This window comes from Felis catus, chromosome C2, assembly GCF_018350175.1.
Source record: "Felis catus isolate Fca126 chromosome C2, F.catus_Fca126_mat1.0, whole genome shotgun sequence".
NCBI classification, from domain to species: domain Eukaryota; kingdom Metazoa; phylum Chordata; class Mammalia; order Carnivora; family Felidae; genus Felis; species Felis catus.
Window position 1 is genome coordinate 104,033,431 of NC_058376.1, and position 21,751 is coordinate 104,055,181.

The 21,751-nt window shown below is 40.2% G+C and overlaps 1 protein-coding gene and 1 long non-coding RNA gene across 2 annotated transcripts in view; one reads left to right on the forward strand and one right to left on the reverse strand.

Moving 5' to 3' along the window:
* The window catches only part of PPM1L (protein phosphatase, Mg2+/Mn2+ dependent 1L), a 297,578-nt gene extending 279,019 nt beyond the window's left edge, over positions 1 to 18,559 (reverse strand). Inside the window, exon 1 of the mRNA XM_003991943.6 lies at positions 18,161 to 18,559. Coding sequence (XP_003991992.1) covers positions 18,161 to 18,559 — 399 coding nt within the window. The remainder of the gene's footprint in view (positions 1 to 18,160) is intronic.
* A 1,717-nt stretch (positions 18,560 to 20,276) lies between these two features.
* Positions 20,277 to 21,435, forward strand: LOC109491410. Its single transcript, XR_002144726.2, has 2 exons — positions 20,277 to 20,499; positions 21,087 to 21,435. It is a non-coding gene; the product is annotated as an uncharacterized LOC109491410 (long non-coding RNA).
* The last annotated feature ends 316 nt before the right edge of the window (positions 21,436 to 21,751 follow it).

Sequence of the window (21,751 nt, forward strand, 5' to 3'; positions counted from 1 at the left end):
AATCCCAGCAGGAAGTGATGAAAGGCTGAATTAGCATGGTGGCCGTAAGACTATGAAGATGGAAACAGGGATGACAGGTATTATATAAAGTCTCACAGACTTAATGAGGAGGGAAGAAGCGAAGATGATAAAGTAGTTTCAAGAGTGGGAGCCTGGGAGAATGATAGCACCATGAGAGGAAGGTACAAATCTGGGGAGGAAATTAATCTAAGGACACAAAAGGCAAATATGGTTTCAGACAGGTTATTTATTGAGGTAACATCCAGAAAGAAAATATTAAGTCAGCCTGGAAAGACATGATCTCAACATGGGAAGGAAAGCCCTACGCTCAGGTTGGATGGCTGACTTCATGGAAGCTGCTGGTGCAAACAAAAAAACCAGCATGGAGCAAAAAATGCAAGTGTTGTCACCAAGGTCAAGAAGATGAGTCTTGACCTGGGTGGCTCAGTCGGTTGAGCATCCAACTTCCGCTCAGGTCATGATCTCACAGTTCGTGAGTTCAGGCCCCACGTCAGGCTCTGTGCTGGCAGCTCAGAGCCTGCAGCCTGCTTCAGATTCTGTGTCCCCCTCTCTGTCTGCCCCTCCCCTGCTTGTGCTCTGTCTCTCTCTCTCTCTCTCTCTCTCTCTCTCTCTCTCTCAAAAATAAACATTAAAATTTTTTTTTAATTAAAAAAAAAATGAGTCTCAAGAAGACAGAGGTGAAGAAAGCAACAACCTACAGAAAACTCTAAGGGCTGAAAACAGGTCATCATACATGGTTATGAGATCCCTGCAGACCTTAAAAAATAAAAACAAAAAACACACTCAAAATAGGTGTCAGAAGTTAAAAGGAAATGAGTGAGTCAGAAGAAAGCAGAAGAAGGGTCTACAGTCCATGCTTTCAAATGCACTTTTCTAAGAGAAGTCTCATTCAGATTTTTTTATCTGGAATACAAGAAAATTAAAGACTGATAATACAAACTGTCTTTAGTGGTGACAGGCCCTAACCCTTCTCTTCTGCTCTCCTTGTCTCACTTGATTTATTGGTTACTTTGTGCAACCTCTCAATACCTCTCATTTCTAGGCTGTACTTATGAGCCTCTCTCCTTCGGTAAGAAAGTATCTCATCACTCCTATACCTCTTGCCTCTCTTTTTCGTTCGCTTACATCATACAGGGAAAGACAAAACTCAGACTTTACTGGAAAACCAAGATTTGACAGCCATTCTTATTCAATATTTTTAAAAGAAGGCCGTCTTCCAAAAAGTACATAAAAAAGATATTCAGCGTCATTAGTCATTAGTAAAATGCAAACTAAAACCACAGTAAGAAACCACTTCACATCTACTAGAATGATTAAAATTAAAAAGACTGGCAAGGATATGGAGCAACTAGAACTCTCATACATCACTGATGGAAATGTAAAATAACACAACCACTTTGGAAAGTGGTTTAGCAGTTTTGGGTGTTTTTTTTTTTTTTTTAAGTTAACACACACCTACTATATTATCCAGCATTTCTACTCCTAGGTTATTTACCCAAGAGACACGAAAGCATATGTCCATACAAAGACTTGTACATGAATGTTCACAGTCAAAAACTGAAAGCAACTCAAATGTCCAACAATAAGTGAACAGATAAACAAGCTTTGGTATATACATACAATATCAAGTGATAAAAATGAATGAACCATTGATAGATGCAACAACATAGATGGATTTCAAAATGATTATGCTGAGTGGGGAAAAAAGCCAGAAAACAAAAAAGGAGTACATGCTCTACATTTCCATTTATGTAAAATTTTACAAAATGCAAACTAAGTCTATAGTGACAGAAAGCAGATTAATGGTTGCCTAGGGATGGAGGGAGGGACTAGAGAAAGACAGAAGGAAGGTATTACCAAAGGGCATAAAGAAACCTTGGACAGTGTTGGCTGTGTTCATTATCTTGATAGTGGTGATGGTTTCACAAATATATACAGAACTGATCAAATTATATGTATATTAAATATATGCAGCTTATTTTATGCCAATCATACCTCAGTTATTTTTAAAAACAGTTGAAACATCTGGCAAAATCTGAATATGGACTGTGTATCAGATAATAATATTGTAACAATGATCAATTTTTAACATTGAAGAAAGTAGATGTCCTAATCCCCATAACATAAAGTCACCATGAAGGCTGGGGATGAGGGCTTCTCTCTGGTAAAGTGGGTATATCATCTGGGCACATCTACTGTTATCCTATTTTTTACTAGATGTTCTCTTCATCACAGAATTCCCTCTTAAGCAATATTTCCAAAGTACATGCCTGCCTGTATTCTTTCACGTCTAAAACTGTTTGCATTACATAATCCTTTGGGGATAAACAACTTCCATCTGTATGTGGCTCTAATAGGAAGGTACAGAGAACTTCTCTGGCCACCGTCAGCTTCTCAGTTCTCCACCCATGTAATTTCTTCAGCAGCAGCCACTTGGATCTCGTAGATAGTATTAAAAATACAAGCTTCCTTTCCAAGAATTCTTTGCTGCTCAAAGACTCTCACTCTTAGACAAAACTATGACCAGACATTTATCAAAAACAGTTTAGACCTACAGGCACCTTATCAGGTACACAGGAGGGGTGCCAGGAAAATAGGAAAGGTCAGAATCCCCGATTGGTCTCTCTTCTGAAATCACTGGAATATAAAATCCCCCAGGGTCTCAAGCCACAGGCAAGAAAGAAACAGCAAGTGTAAACTTTTTGTATGTATTTATGAGCATAAATTACCGGGCTGAGTGCCCATCTCCATATTCCCATCTGGTGTCAAAGATATGGCTGGCACTTAGATTAAAAATAAAGCTCTCAATATGGCATTATAATTATCTTTCTAAAATTGACTTTAAAAATAATCACGATAAATTAATCTTACTCCTAACTCCAAAAGCCACGTTTATTCTGTTTTGTAGCTTTAAAACTTTAACAAACTAAATTTTTCAAAGTGATTACATACAGAAATATACGAAATGCTCTTTAAAAGAAATAAAAAGTTCCTGTCATCAGCTGAAAATGTCAAAATATTCTTCAATTTCTTATTCCATTATCTTTCAGAAGGTACAGTGAAACAGCACCATTCACAAATTTACACAAACCCAAGAAACTCTTTTCTTTTTTTTAATGTTTTTTTTTGACATTTTTAATTTAAAATTTTTTTTAATTTACATCCAAATTAGTTAGCATACAAGTGCAACAATGATTTCAGGAGGAGATTCCTTAATGCCCCTTACCCATTTGGCCCACCCTCCCTCCCACAACCCCTCCAGTAACACTGTGTTTGTTCTCCATATTCATGAGTCTCTTATGCTTTGTCCCCCTCCTTGTTTTTATACTATTTTTGTTTCCCTTCCCTTATGTTCATCTGTTTTGTCTCTTAAAGTCCTCATATGTGAAGTCATATGGTATTTATCTTTCTCTGACTAATTTCACTTAGCATAACACCCTCTAGCTCCATCCACGTAGTTGCAAATGACAAGATTTCATTCTTTTTGATTGCCGAGTAATACTCCATTGTATATATACACCACACCTTCTTTATCCATTCACCCATCGATGAACATTTGGGCTCTTTCCATACTTTGGCTATTGTTGATAGTGCTGCTATAAACACTGGGGTGCATGTGTCCCTTTGAAACAGCACACCTGTATCCCTTGCATAAATACCTGGTAGTGCAATTGCTGGGTCGTAGGGTAGTTGTATTTTTAGTTTTTTGAGGAACCTCCATACTGTTTTCCAGAGTGGCTGCACCAGCTGACATTCCCAGAAACTCTTTTCTTATTTAAAACACTATAAGGGTGGCTGGGTGGCTCAGCTGGTTAAGCATCCAACTCCTGATTTTGTCTCAGGTCATGATCTCAAGGTTTGTGAGATCAAGCCCCATGTCAGGCTCTGCACTGACAGCATGGAGCCTGCTTGGGACTCTCTCTCTCCCTATCTCTCTGCCCCTTTCCCACTCATGCTCACTCTCTCTCTCTCAAAATAAATAAATAAATAAATTTTTATAAATAAATAAATAAATAAATAAATAAATAAATAAATATAAAACACTATAAAACTATATTTCATATGCACACACTTTATTCTGTACTATACATTATTTGCGATATGTGGTTACATATTTATAACTATACATTCCTATATTTTACATGCACACACTTTTTCTGTACTATTAATTACTTTGGATATGTAGTTATACATTTATAATTACATATATCTCTACAGAATAAGAGGTGAAAATCACAAACACTCTTCTTTATGGGCAATTTGAGGGATCTTACATTAAGATTTTGTCTCTGTACACTAATACAACCTAACCCCACTCAGTATGAAAATCTGTAAGCAGCTGCAGTTTCCTTACAAGACAGATAATAGAAACAGGGCAAGGATTTTCTGCACAGGAAATCCCAGATAAAATAAGGACAACCTTCACCAAAACCAGCAGAATTGCACGGGCAAGATGGCTCCAGACTTCCCACTACTCTAGAACCAGGGGAAGAGATTCCTGTGTGTATCTTGCTAGGTCTTCACAACCTGCACAATCAGTATCTTGTACAATAGATATTGTGCTTATCGTTCAGACTAATGCTTTCTGGGACATTCCCATGAGATGGATCTAGTGATGATAATTTTTACCCAAAGAAGAAAAGACAGGGCTCTCCCCTGCATGTACTCAATGCACGTTAGTTTTCAGCAACACATCTATACCAAGTTCTAGTCCATCCTCGTGATCATGAATTCTCTTGATTACCATACCTTGAATATCCTTTCTTCTTTGGCTCTTACTTTACCTTTGGATTTCATCTTTCAGTAAAGAAACTTTAGCCCTATTATCCATAAACTGAAGCCATTTCACATTTCCCTGATCTCAAACTTTTTAAATAATCTCAAATATGGGAACATAAGAACACTCACTATCATGAGTATTACAGAACATTGTTCTGTTCTAGTTAATGCAATGAGGCAGGAAACAAACAAACAAAAAAAAGTATAACTATTTAGGAAGCAGGAGACAAAATTATATTATTTGTAGACAATATGATTGCATATCTTTTAAAAGAAAAAAAACAAAGTAGAGAGAATGAATCACCAGAAAAGCTACTAAAACTAAATAGGAAGTTTAGTCAGTCAGCATTTCTATAGACTGGTAATAAACAGTCAGGAAGACATCATGAAAAGATGGCCTCATCGTAATCAATTTATAGCAGCAGCAGCAGCAGGATGAGCACTTCATCCTCACACACAGAATTTACTCCAAATGCATTCATTTTGGCCTCCAGAAACATCAGAAGACTTTAACACCCTCCCCTCTTACTGGAGACAAGACCACTGCCAGGCTGTCCCCCTGCAAAATGTGTACACAAATTTCGGCCCTCCCAGGAATCTCTTCTCTCTGGCCTGGAGTAGATCAGAATATTTTTAAACATAATAACAAAACTTATGATTCCTAATAATTAAGAGACAAAAATCCTACTGCATTTGAAGAAATTCATTGTCTAAAACAGGAAGATAGTAAAAGAGAAATGGGTAGCCAACAAAAGAACTGCTGTGATATTTCCACACTCATCAGTAGCCTTACCTGTACTGAACACACAGTCATGTATCACAGCAAAAAGCACCTTGTTGTTCTCCAAACACTCAAGCCCTTCTTTGTTGCCAGTATATACAGAACAGACAGAAAATCTGAATTAAAAAAAACTACCTACTAATAGTTTCCTAAAACTTGTTGGGGCCCTAAAATACCAAATTTATACCTCAGCTCCCAGGTAAAGTCACCTCTAAGCCAATCCAAAAATAAGATGGCTTACCCTTTTATAAAGTCTTCTAAAGCTTTCTTTTTTCCCTCTTGTCAATATTATATGCTTTACAGCAACATTTTCCAATGAGTCTGCTAATGTGCAGACAAGAAATGTTCCAGGCCATGTTCTCTGAACCCCCTCCCCAAGGCTACCCAACAACGATTCCCATTCCCCTTCTTCCTAGCTAACAAAATTTACTCCACCTATAGCCTAAGCCTCTGACAATGGACATAAAAAGACAAAACTAACCAATCTGTAAAAATAAAGGGAAAGGACATTTCCTTTATTGCCAAAACAGCTCCTTACAAAGAGGAGATATTATTGATCATTTGGAAACTATTCTGTCTTTGGTAGAAATTACCTTATGTCTCCTTTCTTTGTGATGAGTGTTTCTCCTATAATTTGATGTACTTATTTAACATGAGGGGAAGAAGATTTTTGATTACCATAATCTTATTGACTTACAAATGGCAACAACTGAATTCTACTATATCTCTGTTAAGGGCAGACTAAGAAATAAGTTTAAACCAAAGGGAATTAGTTCATTTAAAACGAATTTCCTCTGAGAAAGGACTATAGAAAAAAAAAAATTCTCCAGGGACAGTATGGAATCTCCTTGATGAAAGTGTTTAAAAATAGATTATTCATGTAGCTGTGAAGCCTTAGGCACTATATTTGGATTATATGACAATTCAAGATCCCTGCCAGGCCTATCTAAAGAGAAAATGTATCTTCTTTCTAAACAGAATGTAGGAAACCTCTAAGTTTAAATAAAAGGGAAGCTGAAACTTCTTAATCCCAAATTCTGGGTCAGTCATATTTATCATATACCTATGCAAACCAGTTGTTACAGCAAATTCACCTTATTATTCTAGGCAGCAAAAAGGTAAATAGTATGACCAAAAATTCTACTATGTCTCAATTTCTAGAAAATACAAGGGTCAGTAAGAGACTTATTTGGCCAGAAAATGTCCAGTGACTAATTAAACTGAAAGTTAAGTTATTTAATTAAAAAGAAATTTGAAAGCACTTACTAGGTTAGAAAGGAATGGTATATACTTACCAGAATAAAACAGTTTTTGCCATATGGCAATTCTATAACTAAAAGAATATTTTTTTAAATGTTTTTAGATGAAAAACCTTATTGTCCAAGAGTAGTGCTGAATATAGACTGTTCTATTAAAAATACAATTTGAAATATTTAAGATGTATTGCTACAGGCCATTAAATCCCTACTCACATTTACAATGACTAAAGCCTGGAATATTCATCTTGAAAAGCAAATGCAAATAAGTGTGCACTTCTCCAGGGAAGTCATAAGGTTTGATGACATGATGTGAAATGGATAACTGGTCTTTGGTTTAGCAACTAAGACCAATAGATTATCTGTCAGCTGCTCAATACTGGAGCAGAACAAGGAGTACAATAATGATGGATGGTATGGTAAAGAATGTGAGTCTCAGAAATACAGACTATTGCTATGGTGCCTTTCACTTCTGTACAAATTAGAAAAAGGCACCCTTACCAAGTGATTGTGCCTAGCTTGGGAGCAGACAGTTCTCTTCTACATTAGAAATAGTGTGTCTCTATCTGGTATCATTGTACAATGAACATTTTATGTAATTATTTGCAGTAGCCCAGACTTACCTTCAGGGGCTCTGTGCCCAGTAGCAGACAAGAACTCCCTTGTCTTCTAGGAATGGAGGAAAGTAAGTCTCATTTTTAACAGACTCAACTACCAGAACCTTCCCTCATTCTAGACAAGCTGGAGGCAGCTAAGGTTCCATTAAATTGGGTCCTATTCTCATTAAACAGAGAAAGGGAAAAAAATATTCTCCAGAAAGACCAAGTGATCAAAATTTTCAGATTTGCTTCTCAGATGTAAATTATTATACCTTTACTTTTTAAGCACAGCTTTTCCTAGCACAGATTTCAAGTTTATTGAAAGTATATCAATGTATCAATATGCACAATTTTCTCTACACAAATATTTACTTAAAGTGCTTTGTAGAGAGGCCTATAATTATAAAAGAAAGCTACAAATGGTACTATAATGCCATCAACTGTTTTTTTAAATGATGGCTTCCTTTGTTTTAAACTTTACCTTTGAAGATTCTTATTAAAAACAGATTATAACTAGCCATCACCAAAGCTTGGGCTTAACTTAACGTTGGCTAAAAGTTAACGTTGGCTAATGTATTAGGTAGCCTTCTAGAATGGAAACACAGGACTATCATCTATTCAAACTAAACATACCAACACAATATTGTAAACAAATGAAAAAATAATATTTTGCTATTTAAAATTAAATAACTGTTAATTTAGCAGTTGTCAAATCTGGCTGGCTCAGTCGGTAAAGCATACAACTCTTGATCTCAGGGTTATGAGTTCAAGCCCCATGTCAGATGCAGAGATTACTTAAAAAATAAAATCCTGGGGCACGTGGGTGGCTCAGTCGGTTAAGCGTCCGACTTCAGCTCAGGTCATGATCTCGCAGTCTGGGAGTTCAAGCCCCGCGTCGGGCTCTGGGCTGATGGCTCAGAGCCTGGAGCCTGCTTCCGAATCTGTATCTCCCTCTCTCTCTGTCCCTCCCCCGTTCGTGCTCTGTCTCTCTCTGTCTCAAAAATAAATAAACGTTAAAAAAAAATTTTTAATAAAATCTTAACAAGAATTAAATTGGGGCACCTAGTGGCTCAGTCGGTTAAGCACCCAACTTCAGCTCAGGTCATGATTTCACTGTTCCTGAGTTCACACCCTTTATCGGGCTCTCTGCTGTCAGTGCAGAGACCGCTTCAGATCTTCTGTCCCCCCTCTCTCTGCCCCTCCCCATTCCTGCTTTTTTTTTCCCCTCTCTCTCTCAAAAATAAATTTTAAAAACTTTTTAATTAAATTAACAATTGTTTACAGATTAGGAAATTATTTTAGTTATAAAAAAAAAAACACCGCTTCAGTATAAAAAGAAATAATGTTAACACATACACACCACATTTATTCTAAAGTCAAGTCTTTAGTACTTTAAAGTAAAATAAAACCTAAATCATTTTTGCAAATGGCTATGTTGATGCCACCATAACTTCTACGCAAGCCTTTCATGAGCTAACAGGCAGAAGTGTTAGATTCTCTGCAGTGGGACAGAGATTCTGCCAGCAAAGAAGGGGAATGGATGAGAATGGCTGCTTGCGAGTCAGCATCTGCTCTAACTTCTAAGCCCAATTCTTTTTTAACTGCAAGACTTCCTTAGGTAAATAGATCTACCTACTGAGATTTCCAGCATAGAGTTTCCAAGAATACCACATGTCACAGGGACACAACTGTCAGAATCAAATGAGAAACTCCAAGTCCTACTGAGCGACCTGAGAAAACCAGGCAATGTCCATCTAACAATGCTATCCACACTTCACTGTCAAAATTATGAGATTTGTGGAATTTAAACCAGAAGCTGAAAGCATAGGGTTTGGAGACAGATAGCTCCAAATCTGAATCCCACTTTCAAATTCTAGTTTCACCACCCATGAGCTACAAGAGACTGTGGGTAAATTACTTAACTTCTCAGTACCTTAATTTCTACATATATAAATGGAGATATATAGTACCTACCTCAAACACTGTTATGATAATTAAAATCATATAATATATATAAAGTACCTTAAACACTGCCTGGCATATTAAACATATTCAATAAATGTCAGCCATTGTTATTATTATTATTATTATCATTATTATTATTACCAATAACGGTGGTTTCTTTATTTCTCCTCTGATCCAGAAACTCTACTTCTGGAAATCCACCTACAGTAGATTTCTACAGTAGAAACACTTGCACAAACTACAGTAGAAGCACAAAATTATTATAATTATAAAAATATACAAAAATTATTATTATTATTATTATTATTATTATTATTATTATTACAATGTTATTTACAAAGGTGAAAAGTTAGAGGAACCTAAATGTATACCAGGAAGAAAGCTATTGAGTGATTTATCAAACAGCCAGCCATTCAGTATAATATTAACCTATTGCTAAGAAACACATTAGGAATATAATAAAGAATTATGGAGGGGTGCCTGGGTGGCTCAGTTGATTAAGCATCCGACTTCGGCTCAGGTCATGATCTCATGGGTCATGAGTCTGAGCCTGCATCAGGCTCTGTGCTGACAGCTCAGAGCCTGGAGCCTGCTTGGGATTTTGTATCTCCCTCTCTCTCTGTCCCTTTCCCACTCACACTCTGTCTCTGTCTCTCTCAAAAATAAATAAACATTAAAAAAAATAAAAAAATAAAAAAGAAAGAAATAGGGGCACCTGGGTGGTTCAGTCGGTTAAACGTCCGACTTCAGCTCAGGTCATGATCTCACAGTCTGTGGGTTCGGGCCCCGCGTCAGGCTCTGTGCTGACAGCTCAGAGCCTGGAGCCTGCTTCGGATTCTGTGTCTCACTCTCTCTCTGCCCCTCCCCTGCTCAGGCTCTGTCTCTCTCTCTGTCTCAAAAATAAATAAAAACATTTTAAAAATTTAAAAAAAAAAGAAATATGGAGGAAAATGACTTTGTGTTTATAGGCTTATAAAAAGTGGGAAAAAAGCCAAGATTTAAAAACCAAATGTACATCATTATAACAATGTAAAATTATATATAAAATGCATATAAAAAAAGATAAGCAAGTAATACACCAAAATCCTAATAGTGGATGTGAAAAGAGAATGGGGTTTTGAGTGACTTTTTTTCTTTTCCATACTATCTATCACGTAGTCACATTACTTTTATAATTTTAAAGTTAATTTATTTTTAAATATGTTTAACTTGCTAAGACGTATCTACTAAATAGGATTATTCAAATGATAATAAAAGTTAAACCACAAAAATTCATTACTGAAGTGGTTAAAGTTCAAAACAGAAATTATGAACAATCGAATACTAGGGGCACCTGGGTGGCTCAGTTGGTTGAGTGTCCAACCTTTGATTTTGGCTCAGGTCATGGTCCCAGGGTTGTGGGATGCATCCCTATGTCAGGCTCCATGCTGGGCACTGGCATGGAGGCTACTTGAGATTCTCTTTCCTTCTCCCTCTACCCCTCCCCTGTGCATTCTCTCTCTCTCTCTCTCTCTCTCTCTCTCTCTCTCTCTCTCTCTCAAAGTTTTAAAAAATGTTGTTTTAATTTCAAATATTAGCACTCAAAATAAAAATATTACTTTTTTTAGTTTTTGCAAGTATTTTTGTTACTGAGATACAGTTGACATACAACATTATGTTAGTTTCAGGCATCCAACATAAGGACTCAAAATTTGTCTGTATTGAGAAATGATCACCACAATAAGCCTAGTTAACATCCATTACCACACATGGTTAAAGAATTTTTTTTCTTGTGATGAAAACTTTTAAGGCTTACTCTCTTAGAAACTTTCAAATATGCAACACAATAGCATTAACTCTAGTCACCATGCTGTACATTACATCGCCATCATTTATTTTTATTTTATAACTAGAATTTTATACCTTTTGACTCTTTTCATCCATTTTGCCCATGCCTCACTCCTGCCTCTGGCAATCACCAATCTGTTCTCTGTGTCTTTGAGCTTGCTTTTGTGACCAATAATGACTCAAGTATCAAAACTTGTGAATTATTTACTTTTTAAACTAAGCTAGAAAGGATTCAAATTTATTACTCTAATGTCTTCTCATTTACCTGCATCAGAAAGCGGGGTGGGATTTCTGCTACACCACTGGGAACTCACCATAAGTCTGGGTTCCCCATGAATATATGTTACACACGAAATCTTATCTGTCACATAAGTCACAGTGGAAAGCAGTTCCAAGCCAGAATTCTTTGAGGAGTGGCATCACTAGAGATACCTTCCACCTGGGAAGGGAGTAAGCAGCCTGCCTTTCTTCTTCCTATGGCTAACAATTAAATTTTAAAAGCCACCTTTCTGCTTATAAAAAGCAAGGAGAGGGGGATAGAGGGAATCTAGAGGCAACCAGAGACTAGGAGAAGAACCATCTAAAAATCATTCCACTTCATCACAATGGAGACAGCTTCTTAGCAGATTGGAGGCTAAGAACTTCATTTAATGATTTTCTACTCAACAGTGCTAATAGGAAGTTTATTTTTTAAATAAATTTACTTGACTAAAAAAAAGTCAATCTAAAAAATAATATTGAATATATCAAAACACAGAAAGTACTCAAAAATGAAAAAAAAAATAATGAATAGGCTTATAGAATGATAGCAGTTGGGGAAATCCTGCTCCAAACACATGGGCTACCTGCCTTTTTTCCAACTGTGCCTGCTTTTTACTTCCTCTGTGTCATTTTATTTTTTCTTCAACCTGTAAAGTCATCTTCTCATCCTCCCTCCTAATCTCTGTCTAATGAAATGCTAGGATATAATCAAATGTCAACTTCTCTTCAAAATTACCCAAGACTCCTCGCGCTCCCTTAGTCAGGCCATCACCTCTTATAGGTAGCCCAACTGTACCTTGTAGCTCTGCTATGAAGAAGCTCATCTCTCCAAGTAGATGGAATGTTCCCTGAGGGCAGAGAATGCACTGATTCATCTTTAGGCAACACAGAGAACATAACATTGTTTTCCACATATGTCAGACTATATAGAAAATGTCGGTTTAATTGAACTGAATTTCTAAACAATCTGTTCAGAAGATGCACCGAGGTCAGCAGTCATGATCTTGCATGCACCTACACGGAGGCCCCTAGGCACAAGAGAGAGGCTGACTAAGAAGGAAACTACCCCTCCTTTTTTGGCAGAAATGGCAATGTGTCATTTTAAACCAAAGTAATCCAGGGGCGCCTGGGTGGCGCAGTCGGTTAGGCGTCCGACTTCAGCCAGGTCACGATCTCGCGGTCCGTGAGTTCGAGCCCCGCGTCAGGCTCTGGGCTGATGGCTCAGAGCCTGGAGCCTGTTTCCGATTCTGTGTCTCCCTCTCTCTCTGCCCCTCCCCCGTTCATGCTCTGTCTCTCTCTGTCCCAAAAATAAATAAAAAAAACGTTGAAAAAAAAATAGTATTTAAACCAAAGTAATCTGAATTTTCTCTTAAATCATAAGGCATTTGTCCACACTAAATCCACAGGCCTCCTGTACCTCACTAATGTGGGAACTCAACATTTACTAAGAGCAGTTATAATGTCTGAAAAGCAGATCATTCATCATGCCACTCCTAATTTAATAATTCAGAGCTATATCTTATTTCAGAAAGGATCCAATGAAACTTACATAAATATACATACCACAACAAGATAAAATGACGTATCTGAGAGGAGAAAGAAAAAAATAAAGGAAAACTGAATGTAGGAAAGATAAGCTGTCCTGGGAGTGAGGTTCATATGCCAAATTAATGTCTTCTATAAAATTCTGTATATTTGTTAGAGGCAGGTCAAAGGTTCATATCTAACATTTCTAGTAGCCAACAAACACAGGGAGAGCCAGTCACATGACTCAATACCCTTAAGATAAAAACAAAAAGCTGTCAGAGAACTGTCTTTCCCTTGGTCCTCATAATGTACAAAGTCCTCAAGGACATATTTGCAGTTGATTTGTTGGGGAACTTTGGACAACCATTCCTCAAAACAACCCTCACAGGCAAACGACAGCACACAAGTCAATAAATGCAAATAATGGAAAAAACAACAATCAGGCCAAGGAAGGGGTCCAGGTATACAGCTCCCTGCAGGTCTAGATTTATTAGAAATAGATTTTATTCTATCTAGACTAACCTAAAATCCAGAGGCTTCATACATTAGCTTATCTTTAAAATTATAAACAAAACCTGATGCACGTGTCCATTCCTCTTGGGGATATGTCTGTAGTTTTACAACATCCACAAAGCATAACTCAAGAAAAGTTAAGAACCATTGGTCTAAAGAACTAGACTATATATATCCTGCAGGCAACCTTCTATAAGCAGTTTCTCCTCCTCACTTCTGAGAAGTGAGGAGCCTGAAGACTACTGCCCCAGAAAAGCATCTCAAGTACAGCTTCTCTGATGTGAAGTGTGGTGCTCTAAGCTTAACCACTGGCCAAGCTGTGTGTCAACTGTATGATACAATGATATATGACCTTTAATACAGTAATGATGGAACACATAACAATCTGTTTTTCCAGAGAGGTTTCAGCCATGAACAGCTGCCTCAAAGGATTGGTGCTATTTCTTCTGCATAATGTAAAAAGTAAAACGAGTCAACAAAAAAAAACAAAAACACAAACAAAAACACCTTTTGCCTATAGATAAAAAATACAGATAAGCACACACATACACACACACACAAAAAAAAAAACATTTTTTCTTGATAAACATTATTTTTTTAATTTTAAAAATAACCTTTCCATATCAGGGCACCTGGGTGGTTGAGTCAGTTAAGTGTCCAACTCTTGGTTTTGGGTCAGGTCATGATCTCACAGTTCATGAGATCAAGCCCCGCATCTGGCTCTGAGCTGACAGCATGATGGAGCCTGCTTGGAATTCTCTCTCTCCTCTCTTTGCCCCTCCCCCCTTGTGTTCCCCCCAACCCTTAAAATAAATGAGCTTTAAAAAAATCTATAAAAATAACCTTTCCACATCAGTTGGTATAAGTTGAGCTATTTTTTTTACCTTTTCAATGTTTTAATCTTTGTAAATATTTTGTTATACAGAAAAACAATCACTGCCATAGCTTTACACACACACACACACACACACACACACACACACACACACACACACTCAGAACCAACCATCCACCCACAGTATCATGTTTATAATGTTTCAAGGGCACAATGGCATCAAGTGAGGAAGCTGGCCTGTATGACCACTGAGACAGGCTCTCTAAGATGTCATCCATGTAGAAGTCATAGCTCTCCAGAGTCTGGTCCTCAGCATAAGTCCAGAGATATATCTTTGTCAAAAATGCACAATTGAGTAGTCCAGAGAACTAACGCATGCTAAGAGGCTGAAGTGTAAATCAGAATACCAACTTACTAATTAATCACAGGGAATATTCCTTTTCACTAATCAGAAAATTTGCCCTGGAAACCTGGATGCTGCTTTCCCAATGTTAAGATACCTGAAATCCTGAATTAATAACCAGTTTACCACAAGTTAGAACAAAGAGAGAGTTTGGGGGATACCTAATAAATTATCCATATCTAACATATGCCTTTCTAGTGATCAAAATTGTGGCTTTCATAGGAAGACTCTCTCTTCCTAAGATATTGTTGCCCTAACAATGCAGACTTCTTGGTCTCTAAGCTTTCTTTTTCCACATCATTTTCTCCATTCAGTATTTCTCTAGACAGGGTATAATACAACTGATGGAGTTGTACCTTACATGTATTATTATCCCTATTTTTCAGATTAAAAACTCCCAGATAAAGTTGACTAAGCAACTTGTCCATGATCACAGCCAGTATAAAGCAGAGCAGAGATTCAAAGCAAGATCTCAAACCAAAGCCTGTGCTTTTAACTTACAGTAAATAATGCCTTCAAAGTGTCTTTCCCTGGGCCTCCCACCTCCCAGTCTGATTTAAATGCTTTTCCTCAATGTTCCCATAATACCCTAAGCATGCTCCAGCTGTAATTTTTGGTTACAGATCTATCTCTCTACACTGAAACTTTGTGAGGATAGGAATCATGTCTCATTCACCTTTGTATCCCTAGTATGCTATCTATCTAGGCAAATAATGCAAACTAATTTGTCCAGCAGTTTAATATAAAAATCACCAAAATGAAGGCCTTGAACTTGCCTTACAAAGGTCACATCTTAAGCCCATCAACAAACATCTCATCTAAAAAATGGGATGAAATGTACATATACAAGGTGACTTAGGTCTTTTCTATGAAATTTAAAAAGCAGTATCATTACAGATGGGCCCTCATTTTTTATAGCCCATCTTATAAGTTTGAATTATTAGAAATAAAATTAAAGTCCTCGTTTATCTTCTCACACAACATATATAAATAATAAGGAGTTCAGAAAAATCTTCCTCTTTTCTGAAAGGAGACAACTATCATCTATACCAAAATCAAACAGTGGCACCCTCCTCTGGTGAATGTTAAAGGAGCTAAACAACACAAAAGATGAGATGAGATGAGATGAGATGAGATGAGATGAGATGAGATGAGATGAGATGAGATGAGATTAGATGGGACTTTCCTTGAATGAAAAAAAAGCAAGAGAGAAATCACCTAATATTATTTGTTATTATCACATTCCAACAACTAAATAACTACCTTTTATATCACTTTTCTTATTTTGCCCTAAAAAGAAGTCAAAATGAATGAACTGGCTACATACTATAAGACGTTATAGATAGAATGATTACCCTATTTTTAAGGAGAGTACCTATACATGTAAAATGCTTCTATTTAAATAAAAACATTTATCATGTCCCTTTTCTGGATGATACGTTTACCGGAAGATAGTACTGGAAATTTTTCAACCTGAAATCTGTTTAGGTCTGCGATTTTCAGATTTTAGAATATCAACTTAACAGAAAATTTTAAATACTCATTCACTTGCACGTGCAGGATCAAAACATGCCAATACAGCACACTCAGGCAAGCACAACCCAAAGTTTCACAACACTAATATTACATCCAGAACTTTAAATTAAAAATAAAACTGTGCTTTCTAAGACCAGAAGCAGATTATCAGCTGCCAATTTTAATTTAAAAATATATAATAAATATAAGCTTTATTAAATGACTTATAATGGTCTAGGCATATACAATAAAAACATAGGCATTCTGATCAAACCAAGAAAACAATTCAGTCATTATATTGGCAACATTATCATTCAGGTATGTGTCTTTCCAGGCACACAGCACCTGTTCCCTCAATTAATTTCATATTTTTCACCTATTATGTGACCAAGGGGAAAAGAACCCCACACTACACGAGAAGCTACAAAATTACAACCAGTAAGAATCCTTCATTTTGAAAGACAGAACATAGGGCTAGGGTGGATGGAAAATAGCAAAATCTGATCTCAGTTCTACCAAAGAAATTTTCCCACTAAGTTTGTCTTTCCTGGCAAAGTTGGTTTAAGGTAGATGGGTACACTATCTCGGAAAGATTAACAGAGTGTGGTGGGTGAAATGACTTTGTATCAAAGACAGAATGCAAATTAGATAACCAATTGAGCAAAACAAAGGCCAAAACACAAGCAATTTGTGAAACAGAATGACATCCAGACTTCCCCTACAGCTCACCAGAGACCAGAAGGACCAAGAAGAGAGTTGGAGGGAAAGTTGGATGCCAGCACAGAGCACGGGAGGTGGGGTGGGGTGTTAATGAAATAAGGGTGGCGATGGGGACTGGGGGAATATGAGTAAGAAAGTATGCTGCAAAAAAATTAAAAACTACAGCATTGAAACTCTTACAAACTGCCAATTGAGAGAGATGGTGTGGCTGGCCTGGTGCGCTTGAGAAAACGGCGCTGGAGCCACATTTGCCACTCACTTCCCCTGAGCAGATGCCCGAGGACCAGAGCCAACCCTCGCCCGACCGACCTCCAGGAAATATGAGCCCCGGCGCCCAATCAAGGTGCCGCAGAAATGCGGCAGAGGGACCTGAACCGGCCTCCAACATCATCTCTTGCTCCCAGATAACACCAAATTAAGGAGTTTAGAAGGAGGGAGACGTCTGCGCGCCCACGCTGACCAGGACTCAGGGGCGAGATCTGGGCACCCGCCGCCTCTGCAGGCATTGCCACCTCTGCAAAGGCCAGAGGCATCTCGGTCCCGCGCCACGATCCAGATAAAAGCAGACGACCAGCGAGGCGCTGCTGTCAACTGGCCCGATTGCACTTGCAAAGTTAATGGAGTTGGGAAGAAGCGCAGAGGTGCCCCTCGGGTTCCTCCTCTAGGAGAATGCAATGGGAAGGAGTCAAGGCTTCCTTCATCTTCACTGAGCCCTCACTGACTCGGCTCTGCAGATTTGGTCTCTTTTCCCTAAAAGAATCAAAGATATTTTCTTCCTTCTTTATGCCTAAGCTTGGCCTCAAACCCTAGAACAGGGGCGCTGAGGCCCTGGGCCAAAGTTCCCTGTAGAAACCATAAACTCTCCCCCCCCCCAAAACTAGCACAGTCATTTGCTGGGTTCTGATCCTGGGAAACCTCATAAATTATGAGGCACAAAATAGGTTATGGGTGACCCTCCGTCCCCCAAATTGGCCACTGAATCCCAAGAGGTCTGGAGCCAGCACTATTTTTTAGCAACTTGAGCCACATTTGGATCTAATGTCTTTGTCCAGCCCGGCACCAGGTCATCACCACGCCCCTCGCACCCAGTTCTTACCCTGCTATGCACACATCCTGTTTACACACACCCACTCAAACAAAACCCCAGAGAACTCCTACCTCGCCCCCATGTCCGTCAAAGATCCCGAAGATGGACGGGTGCGTCTTGTTGGCTAGGTCCGTAAGAACTTCGAATCGGTCCTCCATGTGGTCTCTCCGGCCCTGGATGGAATACACGGCCACGTTGTGGCTCTTAAACTCCCAGGTCTTGGAAAACTCGGCCTCCAGCACGTCGAGCCCCCCGAGCCGATCATTCTGCATGATCTCCGCCACCTTGCCCTTCACCATCTTCACCGCGTCCCGGCTGGACTTGACGATGGTCTTCACCTCGTCCGTGTGGAAGAAGTAACTCCACAGTGCCAAGCTGATGCACAGCAGGAAGAGCGTCTCGGGTCTCAGCAAGAAGTAGCGCATGATGCGACCCAGCAGAGACAGCAAAGTCATTGTATCCTCTATCATTTATTATCGCTACAGCCCCAACCACCAGCAGCGACGCGCGCCCCGAAGGCTCGCCGGGTCCCGGAGCACTGCGGGGACAGCCCGCGGGGAGGGAGGCGGAGCAGCAGCCGGGGGTGGGGGGAGGAGGCTCGCGGAGCCGGGCAGGAGGCGGACGAGCTGGCTGCTCCCAGCCCGCACGGCGAACAGAGGCAGTTTCCCTTTTGTCTCCCGGCCTCGGCGGCACGGAGGCCCGCGCCTTGCGCACCGGCGCCTGTGCCCGCGGACCGCGCCGCCTCCCTTCCCGCGCCCCTTTGTGAGGCGGCGGCCGAGACGGCAGCGGTGGCAGCAAAGCAGCAGCAGCGGGTGCCCGGGCTGGGCTAGAGGAATCAAGTTAAAGTTGCGCCGGGCGAGTCCACCGCGGTGGGCGGGAGAATTCGGGGGCGCTGGCGCCCGCGCGGCCTCTCCGCGGGTGCCCCCTCGCCGCTCTGAGGAGCGGATCAGCAGCAGGTGAGGCGCGGGGCACGAGAGCCCAGCGGGCAAGGGATGCACGTCCCCTCAGTCGCCACGACAGGGGAGCGTAGAGCCGGCCGAGCGCTCCGATTCCTTCAGACACCCCGGGGAGCCCCAGAGAATAAAAGTTTTGCGGAAGCCTGGGCAGAGGCGGGGGTACGCTGAGCCGGGCGACGCAGCACAATCCGCGCTGAGCCGCAGGCGGCCGGCGGGCTCTGCCTGCCTCTCCCCAGAACCTCCCTTCTCCGCTCGGCACCACTCGGCTCCGCTCGCGCGCTCCCTCCTCTGGCCCCGACTCGCGCTCGCCCCGCCCCTCGCGCTCTCGCCCCGCCCCGTCCCGCCCCTGGAGCTGGGACTCCAGGCCCGTGGTGCTCGCGCGGAGCTGTCAAAGGCTGAGGAAGCTCCGCCGCGACTGGCGCGCTTGCAGCTCCAGGCGGTTCAGGCGAACCGAGGGGGAGAAGAGGGGCGCGTCCACTGCCCAACTTGAGTAGCTGTTCTTTCCGCCCTCCTGTGCGGGCTCCCAGGACAAAATAATACTGATTCGGGTAGTCTGAACGTTGGTTTTCTCGGGAACTACTGTCACCGGCTGGAAAGCAGAGTGCCGCACGTGAGCGTTCCCCCCTCCGGCAGGCAGCACGGTAGTGTGGTCCCCGCCTCGCCAGGCATAAGGCAAGCGAGAAGGGACGCACTTCTCCAGGCTCGCAAAGCGGGGCGGAGAGGATCCGACCATTGGGTTCTGTGACAGAGGCCTGCCCGGATCTCACTACAGGCAGAGAGCGAGCCTGAGGCCTACAAGCCTCCTCAAGATGGGAAAAGACCCTCCCGAGAACAGCGGGATGTGAGGACTCGGAGACACATGGAAGTGCGCTCTGAGAGTAACCTCGGGAGGGGCGAGGATGGGCTGGCGTCCCTGAGGACTGCGACCGCCCCGGGAGCAGAGGACGTAACCGCGAAGGCCTTCCGTGGTCGCAACCCTTCCACTGAGAGACACGAAGCCTACTAGTGGAGCCCCGGGGCGCTCCTGACCCCGCCGCGGGGCGAGGGCTGTGACTCGGCTGTTGGGAGTTTCAGGATCCCTTTGAAGCTCCAAACTTGAGACTTCCTACCACCTCCTCAACTATCGCGGGAGAAAGTGAAGTTAGGGCGGGAGTCTTTCGATGAGCAGAAGTGAAGGGTCGAACGGGCTTCCAGAAGCCGTCAAGGATAACTTTTTGAAATATGGGCAAGTGTCGATAGATAGCTTTGAAGATTTGGGGGGAGGGGGGGAATCTATGTACAAATACAGCTTGAAACACAGAAAGAAGTGAGTTTTAAAGGAAAATATTCACTCTCACTACCCCTGTCCAGGAAGAAAAGTGCTGATCTGCAGCTTCCAGTCCGCTAAACTGGAGAGTAGAGGCTGCCTGATCCAAGCCCAGCCAGTGTTGGTCTCCCCAAGCATTCCTACCTTGGTACGATCTCAACTACGGTTTTTAAAAAACAAAAAAATAAAAAGGAAAAAAATACTGAGAGGAAATACACCAAATTTTTCATTGTGGTTAACTACAGTAGTAGGTTATATGTGATTTTCATGTTCCGCTTTGGACTTTTGTCTGCTTTCTACAACTTTTCCAAAATATTTACAAAAGTATAGATTGCCATCATAACCAGAAAAAAAAAAAACTTTGACATTTAAATGGCATATACAATATATTCTCAATTATATAAACATGCATAGAAAAGGAAGGAAATATGAAGAACTGTTAACTATGTTATTCTTGACAACTAAGATATGGTCCCCTGTTCTGCTTTGAGCTTTTTTGATATATTCCACCTGATAAACAATTTTGAAATAAATTAAGTCACTGTGTTCAAAAGTCATAAGTCATGAGGTTCCAAAATGAGATCATGAATTCAAAAGTCTTTAGGAACTATAAAGCAAAAGTAATACATTAGCGTTGTCATGAAGACATGAGTTTACAATATTTCTTACTGTAAATTAGCAAATGAGTTTTGGGTGTATTATCAGTTTCTCAGTACATGAATCTTTCTCTAATAGCAAAGGCAACTTCCAGATAAGCTGATCAAGATTCTGGAACTACAAGTCGAACTAGTCCCTGGAGCAGAAGTAAAATTCCAAACCTACGGTCCCATCCAGCCTGTCCACAAAATTACTATATTGATGATAGCAGCAGATACTCATGAGAGGTATGACTTGTGTTTCCTCCATACCTAAATAAAAAAGAGAAAGGACCATTCTGGTTTCTCTGGAGATTAAATAGCAAAAGGAGGGCTTGATTTGATTAATAAATCTAGATATCCTATGGATTTTGTAATGATATGCTTTGACATTTATATCTAAGTAGTTCATTTTTGCGAAAAATCAATAAAATGGTTTTTCAAGCAGACCCTATAGGCATTTTCTTTTTTCTATTAAGCAATTCATATTGTTTACATAATAACTTTTAAAGGCCTAAAAAGGCATTTTGTTATAGTTGACTATGAATTTTAATATATTTGAGAAAAAGGCTTTCCTCTAGTGACTAACTTTTACATATTCTTTGAAACTATAAAGATTTTTCACATATACCAATTTATTCCATTCTCATAATAATCCTATGAGGCAGATAAAGGAGCTATTATATCTGTTTATAAATAGAAGGCAAATGAGGTACAAAGATGTTAAGGAATACCACAATTCATTGTAGGAAGTTGGAAAATCAA